We start from the raw sequence: 14,214 nt of genomic DNA on the forward strand, positions 1-14,214 counted from the left end.
ATTATGAAAAATTCACCACAAAATATTCTCTAAATTTTTTTCTTATTCTTAAAATAATATTATTTTTATAGTTTTTGAAAAAATCTACTTTGGAAATCACATATAAAGATATATTTTTCTTGTTAAAGTTATTAAAGTTAACTTTGAATATGTAAATTAGTGTGAATTTAGAATAACATGTTTAATCTCCCATGTTTTGATGAAAGCATGGCTCCTTAAATTATGGAATACTTAGTACAAAGGCAAAGAACACTATGACAAGATGGATTCGTATTTCACCAAATTCTTATAACCACAATCCGTATGACAAGAGATATGTGCCCATATATGCATCGTACAGTTCATTAGTCTCTCTTTCTATTCACACTATGAAATGTAGGTTGGTAATGTGGATTATTCAAAACTTACCGAATCAAATCAACGTCAAATCAAAGTCCTAATAAAAATAAATAAATCGTACTGTAGTCATTTAGTACGTTGCCTACTAATGGAAGAAGATCGCACAATTTACAACGTACAAGCGTGTGAAGATCTTATTCAATACTATCACGATGGGATGCTGAGGTTGACGTATTCTAACATTATGAGCGATGCAGAAGCTTGAATCTCAAACGGCAAGTGGAAAATGACGAGTGAAATTAGGGAAACGAACAGTCAACGAGAAACCTTTCCAATGGTCTTGCAGTCGTTTTGGCTAACTTTCAGCCATAGATTTTAAAGATTCGTTTTGCCGTAATAATTGTGATGTTAAGTTGACAAATAACCCGTCCACTATTGAAATAACCTTTTCCAGTAAAGGGAGATTTTTTTTACATTGCACAAACACTTTTTGAGAATTTTTTTTTGCCTTTAGGGCCATGGAAATTTGATATTTCAATTGAGCATCAGAAGCCTGCAACACTGTCTGGTGACAAAATCACTAGTCAACCAGAGGAAACACCAAATTCAGCAAAAAAATTTACTCTCCCCGCGTAACTGGCAAACTGAGTCTCTGACGAGTATTGAGATTGTGTTTTGAAGCAAATACAGACTGCACAACTCTGAAGGCTTTCATTTGAGTTAAATAATTTATAGATACACTGGATCTCCATTTGGATCAGAAGAAATGGAGGAGTACACTCCATCAAAGAAAATTTCGTTGGAGCAAAAAAAGTATCATGTATTTCTAAGCTTCCGAGGTAGTGATACAAGGCAAAAACTGGTGGACCATCTATTTGAATCTCTGAGTGCTGCAGGTATTCATGTTTTTCTAGACAGTGAACGATTAAGGAGAGGGGAGAACATTGATAGGAGCCTGAGGCAGGCAATTGAGGACACATGTATTCATATTCCAATTTTCTCCACAAACTATGCCGATTCTCCATGGTGCCTAAAGGAAGTCACAGAGATGCGAAAATCCACAGGACTTATCATCCCCTTGTTTTATGATGTCGAGCCAGCAGATGTCAGACATCCAGATGCACGCAAGTATGCTAGGGCTTTTGCAAGTCACTCTCAGAGAAAGAGATATCCACTGGAAACCATCACTGAATGGAAAGAGGCTTTGCAATATGTCTCCTCCTTATCAGGATGGTCTATGCAGATAACATCAGGGTATTATTTTCTTTCTTTTTCAGTTGTATTTGCTTAGGGTTTTCCAAAGTTTTAGTTTGATATCTTTGTATGGTGCATCTGCAGGTATGAGGGGAAGCTCATCAAGCGTGTTGTGACAGATGTTCTAAACACATTGAACAATGTTCCACTGGATATCACAAAATCTGCTGTTGGACTTAAAGAACGAAGGGATGCAGTTATTAAGTTGCTGAAGATTGGCGTCAATGGAAAAGAAGCCTATACAGTTGGGATTTGGGGCATTGGAGGTGTTGGGAAAACTACGCTAGCCAAGGCAGTTTACAATGACATTTTTAAGAAGTTTGAAGCAGTTTCCTTTGTGGCTGATGTTCGTGCCAATGCCCAAAACATCAATGGACTCTGCAGGTTGCAGAGACAGATCTTGAGAGATCTCTTGAAAATAAAAATTAGAGTGAACAATGTTGATCATGGCAAAGCTTTAATGAGAGAACGTTTGCACTCCATACGTGCTCTTGTTGTTCTGGACGATGTAGATCACAAAAAGCAGATTGAAGCCCTGGGTGCAGAGTGGCTTTCAGCAGGTAGCAGAGTCATTGTTACGACACGTGATAAAGCTGTCTTCAATGATGAAATTTGCATTTATCCTTTGCTTGAACTCGGGAAGGATGAAGCTCTTCAATTGTTCTGTTGGCATTCCTTTCTTAAGCCATGTCCAGATAATAATTATAAAAAAATATCCGAAAGGATAGTAAATGCATGCTGCGGACTTCCACTTTCTTTGGAAGTAGTTGGGGCGTTCTTGTACCAGAGAAAAGACGAAATATGTTGGAAGGAGACACTCAGACAGCTTGAAACTGCAAGGTTTGATGACATATACAGCCGCCTCAAAATCAGCTACCAAGATCTCAACATTGAGGAAAAGGAAATTTTCCTTGACATTGCTTGTTTTTTTGTGGGGCATGACGGGAAAGGTGCAATTAGTTTCTGGGAAGAACTAAATCTGAATCCACATATTAACCTCTCCAACTTAGAACTGAAGTCACTCATCAAAATAGGTTATGATGAAATCATATCAATGCATGATCATCTGAGGGATATGGGGCGAGCAATTGTGGGGGATGAATCTCGGGATCCAGGCAAGCGCAGCAGGCTTTGGAAGTCAAATGAAGCTTATCAAGCGCTCCAAAGAAATCCGGTAAGAGTTATTCATTGCTGCCAGCTTCTTTTATGATTTGGTTATGACATTGTAAAAATATTGTGATTATGCTATGCACAAAGTTGAAAAATTGATGATAATTTTAGCAATGATGGCTGTTAGAGTTAATATGAACCCATTTAAGGAGAAAGTACTTTTAAACTCATCACAGCATCCTGTAATATCTACTCAGGTTCTGGATAGTGTCCAAAGCATCTCTTTTTCAGGTTCAGAACAGAGCATTACAGTTGAGAATATGAGGTCAATGAGAAACTTACATTTAATTTCCTTGGATGAGACTGTTATACAAGGTGATCTGCAACCATTATCTTTAAATCTTAGATGGTTTAGATGGAATTCGTGTCCATGGCATTATTTGCCATCTGAGTGGAGTATGGAACATCTTGTTGTTCTTGATTTGGGTACCAGAAAACATATTCCATGCAATATCAAAGAACTTTGGAGTGAAAATTCTCCGTGTAAGGTAATTTTTCAATTTATTTCTTTCAAATTAATTCGGCAGGCCTGAAGTTCTATCTCTCTGAATTTAAGAAAGTGCCTTTCCATTGCAGAAGCCCAAGAATCTCAAAGTTCTTCTGCTGAGCTGGTGTATTAATCTTGAAAGATTGCCTGATCTTTCAAATTATAGATCCCTTTTAAGGGTTGATTTGAAAAATTGTTTCAGTCTAAGAAAGGTACCTGAATCAGTTGGCCTTCTGCAACAGCTAAAATGTCTGAACTTATCAGGCTGTAAAACTCTAGAAGGACTTCCAGATAGTATCAGTGGTCTCTCATCACTTGAAAAGCTCTCTATGAATGGTTGCTCATCCATTAGAAAGCTACCAAATACGTTCGGGACTCTGGGAGCCCTAAAAGAACTAGATATAGGCTGTTTAGACAAGATTGAAGAGCTTCCTCCTTTCGGAACAGGCAGTTTGCTGAAGAAGCTCATTCTAAGCGGCTGCCTCAAGCTAAGAAGTTTGCCTACATCGATATGTGAACTCAAGCATCTCAATTGCCTGGTGATGAACAAATGTAGTAGTATATCCCATCTGCCTAAGGAATTGGGGAAACTTGAAAGCCTCCGTGAATTGTTTGTGAATGACTGCCGTTGTCTACGTGGGCTTCCTGAAAGTTTTGGAATGCTTACAAATCTTACAACTTTGGAACTGAGGAAGGATGTGAGCTTAATTGAACTCCCAGATAATTTTTCCAGGCTTCGATCATTGGTGCAGTTGAATGCAAGTGGTTCTCATCTCTTAAATGGTCTTCCTCCAAAGTTTGAAGATTTGTGTACTCTGAAGATTCTCAACTTGCAAAATAGTTTCCTTAACAGTTTGCCTTCCAAGCTTGGTAAGCTTGAAAACCTGAAAACTCTTATTCTGAACAAATGTGACAAGTTATTGGAATTGCCTTCTCTTCCTGCATCACTTGAGAGGCTTGAAGCAGAGGATTGTATGCAAATGAAGGCAATCTCGTATTTCTCAAATTTGAAAAATTTGAAAATTTTGGCCCTGCGGAACTGCAACCACTTAGCTGCATTGCCAGACCTGAGCTCATTGTATTCTTTAATAAAACTAGACATAAGGGGTTGCACAAACATCAAAAGTCTTGAAGGTTTACAAGGATTGAAAAGTTTACAGGAATTATGCTTAAGTGGGTTCATTGGATTAGACCTGATCCAAATTATGAAGGTAGGTGCATGCATACTCTATGAGTACTATTTTATTCTAAATAAATGAACTATCAGGCATGACAAGAACTGATTATTGGCTTGCCTGTTGGATTTGCAGGATATGCCCTTCCTTCGGGACTTCAGTGAAACAGGAATGCAGCTAAATTGTTTACAAGTGCATGACTGGGAATTACCGTCTTCCAGCTTCAGAGATATATGGTCGTTCCCTGTAGAAATCAACTCCAAATGTGCGGGAATTGTACTATTTTTTAATTTAGAACTCAACTCTAAAGAAACTGAGAACAATGTTGCTCGTTACATGGAAATTTCCTTTAAGAGAGACGATGAAGAGTTTTTCAGTGCTAAAGTATCCATCCAAGGAGCTGAAAAGATTATGTTCATTTATAGAGCACAACATCCTGTCATCACTTCGCTAAACAATATTCAAAGGCTTTCTATTGAAGGCCAAGGCAAAGGAATCCATATCAAAGAAGGTGGGATAAGGTCATACTGGATCATAGATGAACCTTGTCACATTCTTGATACAAATGAGAATGGCAACAATGAAAAAAATATAGAACAGTACAAAGAGTCCACTTGTGGAGGGACAGAGGAAAATTCAGCGCCTCAGGAAGGTGGCTGTCTCAGTTGCTATGCAAGGTCTCAGTTGCTGTGCAACACTATTATTTCTAGTTGCTGCACAAAGTGTCTTAGGTTCTGTCAAGCAGTGGACAAAGAGACAAGGTAAGTACTTTGTGTTTAAATTATTTTGTTTCGTTCAAAAGAGAATAAAAAAATGGATGAAAAACTAAGAATTGAATTTGTTTCTCTAAATACATCTTTCAAAATGTTCAGCACAAAACATATTAAAATTCAATCAATTTCGCTTTGCATGATACATTGTTTTTTATTAAGCAGAGATTTTGAAAGGGCCCAAACCATATATAAGTAAAAAAATTTGACAATAAGAACAGCAAGAAAGCAAAGGACAATTAAAGATCAAGATCAAGAAAGAAATTACATAAGACAAAACATTACAAAACCAGTCAAACTGCCAACCCAAGATTAGGGTGGTTTATAAAATTGGTCCAATAACTTTTGTTTAACCACAACTTCAAAAGTGGGATCCATCATAGTAGTTTGCACAGGATATTTTCCTTTATTGTCTTCCTTTCACACCTTCTCAAAGGAAATGATAGACTCAATAGTATGATATTTTTTTCTCTGAACAAAATGATTTTTCTAGTTATTCGAACAACTCATAATAGGGTCCACATTACAGCGATGACAAATAACTTAAGTGTTTTCGATTAGATATTATATATCATATTTAGTAATGTAGAAATCATAGGAATCTCAAATTCTACATGTATGTTATTTTACATAGAATGGAAAAATTCTTGTTATATCTAATATTTGACTGTAGATTCAAAATCGTGCTGCAAATTTGTCCTCAAGTGTTATTCGTCTTCAGATGTTCATTGCTAATGGGGTGATGCTCATGAACAATGTGCAGGGTGCCACCTAACTCCACATTCTGGCCTTCAAATTCCCTGGAATCTAGATACCAGGGAAGATGTTCTAGAAACAAATTGGGATTGATTAATCTTTGGTTCACAGGCAATCATTGTTAAATTTTGTAACGTCGGTCGTACTATTTCATGCTTCTGATAGATATATATATATATATTTATTTTTACACCGTTCATGGTATCGAGTGGTAAAGCGATTCTCAAACAAGTCGCACTCCTTCCGATCGGGTAAGTAAATGGTGACTAGTTTATATACTGTGGTGAGAGGTACGTAGGGAAGAGATGTGTCTTCCCACGTGGGAAGACATATCTCTTCACTACGTAACCCCTCATCCACTTATATAGCATGCTTACATTGAGGAGGATGGACACACCGAAATTAATAAGTGTTGTGCATCTTCAAAACACACTATAGTAGATAAAATACAACTTTCAGATCATATCTCATCTCTTCTACTTTGATCACAGAATTTTGAAAGAACTTAACATGGTATCAGAGCCAAGTTAAGGAAGATCATATTAAAATTTTGTAACGATCTCATAAACTTTCACCAGGCTCTTACTAAAATCACATTCCCATAATCCTAATGGCAACCGGAGTTAGGTTTGAAGATAGATTAGATGGAGCATCAAATTTTGTATCTTGAAAATTCAGGATCATGCTTGTTTTGAAAGAAAATAAAATTGACTCACATGTCAAAAGTAAAATTCCTGAACCCTCTGATGATACAGAGAAAATTTAGTGGAGCAAGGACAGTGAGAAGGCCCTTAAGATAATTGTGGATTCAGTAAGAGACCACATTGTACTAGTTATTTCTAAATATGAGACGACCTTTCAGATGTTCAAAGCACTAGCTGACATTTATGAAATCAACAACACTAGCAGGGCTCTCACCCTAAAGAATCAACTACACCATATAAAGATAAATAAAGGAGAAACAGTTACATCCTATTTTTTGAGGATCACTGAGCTTACGGATCAACTATCCACTATTGGACATCTAGTGGACAACAAAGAACTTGCTATGATGGCTCTAAATGGACTTCCTACCTCATGGGAATCGTTCATTCAAGGAATCAGTGCTCGTTCTAAATTTCCCAAGTTTGATAGATTGAAAACCGATTGCATTCAAGAGGAATCTCGGCTTGTCACAAGAGGAATAAAACAAAACAATGGTAATGAAGACATTCAAGTTCTAAACTCTAATTCCCACAAGAAAGGAAAGAAGAACTTTAAGAGAAAGAGGGACAACAACTCAAATGGGAAGAGGTCTTCAAAGAAGAAGAGAGACATTTCTGAAGTACAATGTTTCAGATGTGACCAATATGGGCACTATGCAATGAAGTGTCTAGATAAGATTAAACAACAAGCTTCAATGGCAGAAATTAAGAAAGGGAGTAATTCCGAGAAGCTAGTCTTCTATTCAGCCCTCTCTAGTCAAGTCACCTCCAGTTTCAACACATGGGTGATTGACAGCGGAGCATCTCGACACATCACTGGATTTCGTGAGCACCTAGATAGATACACTTGTGGAAAGTTCAAATGAAGAAGTGACAATTGGTGATGACTCAAATTATCCAGTTATGGGAATAGGAACCTGCAATATCAACCTAAAGTCAGGCATATCCCTACAGCTGACTGGAGTTCTATTTGTACCTGGTATAAAGAGAAACCTTGTCTCAATTTCGGCACTTGAAGATAAGGGTTACAGATTAACCTTTATGGAAGGAAAGGTACTTGCTTGGCCAAAGAACTTCACCATCAAGAAAGCCCACACCATTGGAGTAAGACAAGGGAGCCTCTACAGACTTTGCACCACTCCACCTCTAGCCTTGATTCATGAGACTCCAGATTCGAATGAACTTTGGCACAGAAGATTAGGGCACCTTCATTTCCATGCCCTACCTAAGATAGAGAAGATGGTGATCGGCTTACCCAAGCTAAGTCAAAAATTTGAAGGAGCTTGCAAAGGGTGTGCCATGGGAATGAATACTAAAGGGTCTTTTAATTCTAGCAACAGTAAATCCAAAAATGTATTAGAATTAGTTCATTATGATTTATGTGGACCCATGTCTGTACCCTCATTAGGGGGATTCTTATATTATGTAATATTTGTAGATGATTATTCTAGGAAGACCTGGATATATTTTCTGAGGTACAAAGAGTCTAAAGAAATCCTTTCTAAATTTAAGGAATTCAAAGCTCTTGCAGAAAATATGACAGGTAAGAAAATCATAACCTTAAGAACAGACAATGGGGGGGGATACACTTCTGATATGTTAAAGATTATTGTATAAATGTTGGGATTAAGAGGGAGTTAACTGTACCTTATAACCCACAACAAAATGGGGTAGCTGAAAGAAAGAATAGGACTATAGTAGAAGCTGCTAGGGCTATGTTGTTTGACCAAAATATAGAAACCTCATTTTGGGCTGAAGCATCTAGGACAGTTGTGTACATTCAAAATAGATGTCCTCATTCTCTTCTTGACAATAAAACCTCTGAAGAAGCCTTTACGGGCAACAAACCTGACATAAGTCATTTCCGGATCTTTGGGTGTCGAGTCTATATTCATGTCCCCAAAGAAAAGAGGTCAAAGTTAGAACCTTCTGGAAAGAAAGGAGTATTTGTTGGGTACAGTGAAACCTCTAAAGCCTACAAAATATACATACCTGGTCAAAGACAAATTGAACTAAGCAGAGATGTCATCTTTGAGGAAGACATAGCATTCAAGAGGTCCAAAAGCTCTAATGAATTAGAACACCAAGATCCTCCTACAAGCTTGGATGAGGATTCCACCCCTAAGATTCAGAGGGAGACCCCTGAAGATGCTGAGCATGAAGTTCAAGGCTTACCTTTAGAAGAAAATTATCCCGAAACTAGGAAGAGAGCACTTTGGGCTAAAAAGATGCTTCAAAAAGCTAGAAATTATGCTGCTCCAAAGGGGACCTTCAGAGAAAGTAAAAGACCTAACCTATTTTCCAGTTATACTGCCTTGATGAGTGAGATCATTGATGCAGAACCTTCTTGTGTTGGAGATGCGCTCAAGCATCAAGTTTGGAAAGATGCTATGTCAGAAGAGTATCAGTCAATTCTGAAAAATGATGTTCGGGATATTGTGCCTAGGCCTAAAGGCAAATCTGTGGTATCTTCTAAATGGCTCTTCAAAATCAAACATGCAGCAGATGGCAGCATTGAGAAGCACAAAACAAGGTTTGTTGCTAGAGGTTTCTCACAGAAAGAAGGTATTGACTATGAAGAGACATTTGCTCCTGTTGCCAGATACACTTCTGTCCGAGCAGTTTTGTCTATTGCAGCATCTAAAGGATGGAAAGTTCATCAAATGGATGTTAAGACTGCTTTTCTGAATGGTAAGATTGAAGAAGTTTATTTGAAGCAACCTGAAGGTTTTGTGATTCATAAGGCTGAATCACATGTCTGCAGATTAAAGAAAACTCTATATGGACTGAAACAGGCCCCCAAAGCATGGTATGAAAGAATTGATCACTATCTCTTGGAATTAGGGTTTTCCAAGAATGAAGCAAATCCAAATGTTTACTACAAGGTAATCAATGGTGAATTATTAATTCTTATTCTTTATGTTGATGATCTACTAATCACAGGAGAGGATAATTGTATTTCTCAATGTAAGAAAGAATTAGCCTCTGAGTTTGATATGAAAGATTTAGGAATTCTTCACTACTTCCTTGGATTGGAAGTTTGGCAGCAGGCAGATGGTATAATCCTTAATCAAGGAAAATACACCATTGATATACTCAAGAGATTTGGAATGATGGATTGTAGATCCATGACCACACCTATGGAGACAAATCTGCACAAACTAAAGGAAGCAGTTGCAGAATTAGAGTTTGCAGATCCTACCCTCTACAGACAGATTATTGGATCTCTGATGTATTTGGTAAACACAAGACCTGATATATGTTATGTTGTTAATGCATTAAGTCAGTTCATGTGTGAGCCTAGGGAAATACATCTTGTTGCTACAAAACATATTCTGAGATATCTTCGAGGAACTATTGGTTTTGGTCTGAAGTATAAACATGTAGACCTTGACCTACATGGATTCACTGATTCTGATTGGGCTGGAAGCGTAGTTGATAGGAAAGCACATCAGGATGTTGCTTCAGTTTAGGATCAGGAATGATCTCATGGATATGTAGAAAACAGTCTTCAGTTGCTCAGAGTTCTACAGAAGCTGAATACATTGCAATCTCCATGGGAGCAAGAGAAACAGTATGGCTTCGGAAACTGCTTGTAGGACTGTTTGGTCAGCCCTTAAATCCTACTGTCTTCTACTGTGACAATCAGAGTTGCATCAAGCTTTCAATGAATCCAGTATTTCATGACATGTCTAAACACATTGAGATTCCTTATCACTATGTTTGAGATATGGTGGAAAGGAATGTGATCCGACTGAATTATATTGGTATAGGTGATCAAATTGCAGACATTCTTACCAAGACTCTCTCCAAGATCAAGATTGAACACTTTAGAGATAAACTTGGTATGGTTGAAAATGTTATTTAATTTTGAGATAGAGTCTCATTTATTCTGATATACTAATATATTTAAAGATGTTTAGTGTGTAAACTCTTTTATTTGTCATGTGTGTGACTCTATGACTGCATGGGCCTTCTATGAACATTATTGAAGGGTGACGACTTTTCAATAATGAACACTTGTTTCAAATTGATATTGAAAGGTGACGATTTTACAATTATCAATTTAACTATCTTGATGGATATCATGTGACTTGATATCTGTGGACATGTCATGATAGTATATATATCTCTGAGACATTATGGTAGATATCTGCTGGTTGATATCATTAAATAAACCATAATTATGATAGAGATCTTCATGGTGAATATTATGAACATAATATTCGTGGACATGCCATGAAATCATTATCAGTATGGTAGGCATCATGTGACTTGATGCCAGTGCACATACCTTACTTGATAACTATGAGTTATGGTGAGTATCATGAGACTTGATATTCATTGTTGAACCATATCTTTGAATATCACTATGGTGTGATATCTCCTCTCTTCACAATCAATAGATGAATTGTGATGTTTTCTCTAACATGAAACGTGTCCTCCCTAGTTAAGAGGGAATGTTAAATTTTGTAACGTCAGTCGTACTATTTCATGCTTCCGATATATATATATATATATTAATTTTTACACCGTTCATGGTATCGGGTGGTAAAGCGATTCTCAAACAAGTCGCACTCCTTCCGATTGGGTAAGTAAATGGTGACTAGTTTATATACTGTGGTGAGAGGTACGTAGGGAAAAGATGTGTCTTCCCACGTGGGAAGACATATCTCTTCACTACGTAAGCCCTCATCCACTTATATAGCATGCTTACATTGAGGAGGATGGACACACCGAAATTAATAAGTGTTGTGCATCTTCAAAACACGCTATAGCAGATAAAATACAACTTTCAGATCATATCTCCATCTCTTCTATTTTGATCACAGAATTTTGAAAGAACTTAACAATCATCCCTGCCTTCACTCTTTACAACGGTCAGGCTTCTGTGTCCTCTGAATGACAAGCAGTTTCCATGCTTGGTTTAGCAATTTTGCATGAACAAAGGTCATTAGAGGACATTAAAGATGAATATTTAGATCTTAGCGATGTAGCTGTCCTAGGTGAACCTCAGCTAGTGAGGATACAAGAAATGATTATCAGTATCCTCCAGCTAGCTCTAGACAACCTTTCCAGTTCGAGACATTAATTGTTGACTTTGCATTTCTAGTGCATGATTTTTTTCTGCGTCTTGTGTTTGGTGAATTTACTTGTTTGTTTCAGCCGTGTGATCGTAGTTTGTGAATTCTATTTTCCAGGTCATTTTGTTCAAGTCTTCCATGTAATGGTTAATTTTACTCCCTCGTGTTGATAAACTATCTTTATTCGTGTACTTATTTGCTATTTTAGAACAGTCCTGATAGTAATTACAATTTTTAATTCAATAGATTTCAACATTTATGCACATTATTTTCTCTTGCTTGAACACACGATGATTGAAAAGTATAGCCGAGATATCATTAAACATATTCTAAATAGCTATCTAGAATCTTTTCAAAACAAACAACAATGATTATAATCTATAGCCTCTATTAATTACCAAATAATTGGTAATATCTAAGCTCAAATTTTACCATTTACTTGACAGAGATATGGATTCAGAGGGTGATAAAGAAAGGTTATGCTCCACCAACCATGCCATGTCAAGTATGCCACTTTCTTGGACTTCAAAGGCTAACACTATGCCAAATGTAGATGACATCCAATGTCACATCACGATAAATGAGAGAACTAACAAGTTTTTTGGTGTCGACGATGGCATAGATCATATGATTGAAAAGGCAGTGCAGGCATTATGGGGGCAACTCAGGGCCAAGATAAATGCCCAGGCATGTGAAATAGCAAGTTTGCAGAGTAGTCCATTGGTGGAGAATGGACCTCCTACTCCAGAGTTAGATAAGGATAGAGTTACAACTCTTACAAAGGGTGCAAGCACAATGACTGCCATATCTCGTGCCTCAAATCAAGCCATCAAATCTGATGGCCGCTTGATTATCCCATGGTATGCATTTACATGCATTTCTGGTAAATGTTTTAATGGTTATTTTATTTTTGTTTGGTTTATTGTTCATACTACTTTTATATCATGTGGACCATATTGCCTATAACCTTGTGTAATGCAATGAAACATCTGATAAGCCACGAGAAAAGTAATATCTTTGTTTCTACTAAAATTTACCATACTAATTTTGTTCTGTTTATGATACAGAATTTTCAGGATAAACTTTGGTTTTGCAAGAGAATCCGGTGTTAGTTGTCGTGCTATACGAGGATGAGCGGCAATACCATAAGTTCGAGATTAATAGTTCTTGCAACTATTTCCCTTATAATCTGGAAAGAAAGCTCATTCCAATGAAGACTACTAACTACATTCATTCATGTTGGCAATTGACTCCGGCACTGGATATTATAATAGATGAAATTTATGATCTAGGTTCGTTTGTAGAGATGCTTGCTAATTTCGAAAGAAATGTGGTAATAATGATTATTTTTTCTTAGATTAATGCCACTAGCATTCTAAACATAGGCACCTATTTGTGTTCTCTTTTCTTTCTTTTTCATTTGAAAGAATGCAAATTACTTACAAGTTTGGAGTAAAAAACTGCAAAATTTGTTGTTTATTTGTATTCTTTTGACAATATTATATTCAATATCATATGGTCATTATAGTCTTCAAAGTCAAAGTTTGAATATTGCAGAAAGGGACATTTACATTTGGATTTTTTTCATGTGTTCAAACAATCAGTTGGAAAAGATAGGAATGGATAATTGCTAGATTGTTGAGCATTCTTGCTTTGTAATTTTCTTTTGTGATTAATAAATTTTAATTCCTTTCATATAAAAAAAAATCATTACAAATATAAGAGTTGCATCTCTTTTAATTAAATATGTTGGGTGTCTTATTCACAATATATAGTGGGAAAAATTTGTTCGTCCATCATCACAAGCTGCAATTATGTAATATTTATTGTGAGTTTGCATCTGTAATGCCACGGGCTTATAGATCTCTCCCATGTGGTGCCATTTATAATATGATGGTTGTGACATTTGTTATTCTGAAAATTCATTCAAAGAATCAGGATTACTTGAGATACATAGTTTGAGAACAAGATCAATAACAGAGGTACTCCAAACATGAGCTGTTAAGACATATGACTAACTAAAATTAAAGCTTAAGCCAGGAGATATGGTCCAAGCATAAATGAGTTGTTAAGACATATGACCAACTAAAATTAAAGCTTAAGCCAAGAGAAAGGGTCCAAGCATACACCATTGGGCCTGTTGATGTGTGTTTTATGCACATAACATTACAGAATAAAATACCAAAGTAATTTACCCTCTATTGAACAAAATCACCTCAGATGCTAAGGATAAGATCAACTAAAATGATTCCAAGGCCTCTACATGTCAGGTCTTGATGAGTGGGTAACTCAATAGTTGATGTGAATTGTTGTGTTCACTTGGGGACTTGCGTAAATGTTAGGATTATCTTCTTCGATTATGAAGATGCGGAATAGGTTTACTGACAACTTAGGATTTAACAGTGAAGCTCCAGATTTAATTCTTATTAAAAATAATGGGCAAAAAGAATAGGGTTCAGAAAATCTATTCTAGGC

At 36.6% G+C, this 14,214-nt stretch overlaps 1 protein-coding gene across 1 annotated transcript; it reads left to right on the top strand.

Annotated features, from left to right (window-relative positions):
• Positions 1-772: 772 nt before the first annotated feature.
• Positions 773-13,248, top strand: LOC131077887 (disease resistance protein RUN1). Its single transcript, XM_058015479.2, has 7 exons — positions 773-1,593; positions 1,678-2,767; positions 2,961-3,251; positions 3,340-4,461; positions 4,561-5,186; positions 12,186-12,599; positions 12,807-13,248. Coding segments are annotated over exons 1-7 (4,032 nt in total). The 5' UTR covers positions 773-1,105; the 3' UTR covers positions 12,808-13,248.
• Positions 13,249-14,214: the final 966 nt, after the last annotated feature.

This window comes from Cryptomeria japonica, chromosome 4 (genome assembly GCF_030272615.1).
Source record: "Cryptomeria japonica chromosome 4, Sugi_1.0, whole genome shotgun sequence".
NCBI lineage: Eukaryota > Viridiplantae > Streptophyta > Pinopsida > Cupressales > Cupressaceae > Cryptomeria > Cryptomeria japonica.

Bases quoted from the DNA above. Each gene is read 5' to 3' on its own strand.
- LOC131077887 (XM_058015479.2), top strand. From the start codon at position 1,106: ATGGAGGAGTACACTCCATCAAAGAAAATTTCGTTGGAGCAAAAAAAG. The intron at 3,252-3,339 runs GTAATTTTTCAA...TTTCCATTGCAG, and splicing joins GTGAAAATTCTCCGTGTAAG to AAGCCCAAGAATCTCAAAGT. The intron at 5,187-12,185 runs GTAAGTACTTTG...TTTACTTGACAG, and splicing joins GCAGTGGACAAAGAGACAAG to AGATATGGATTCAGAGGGTG.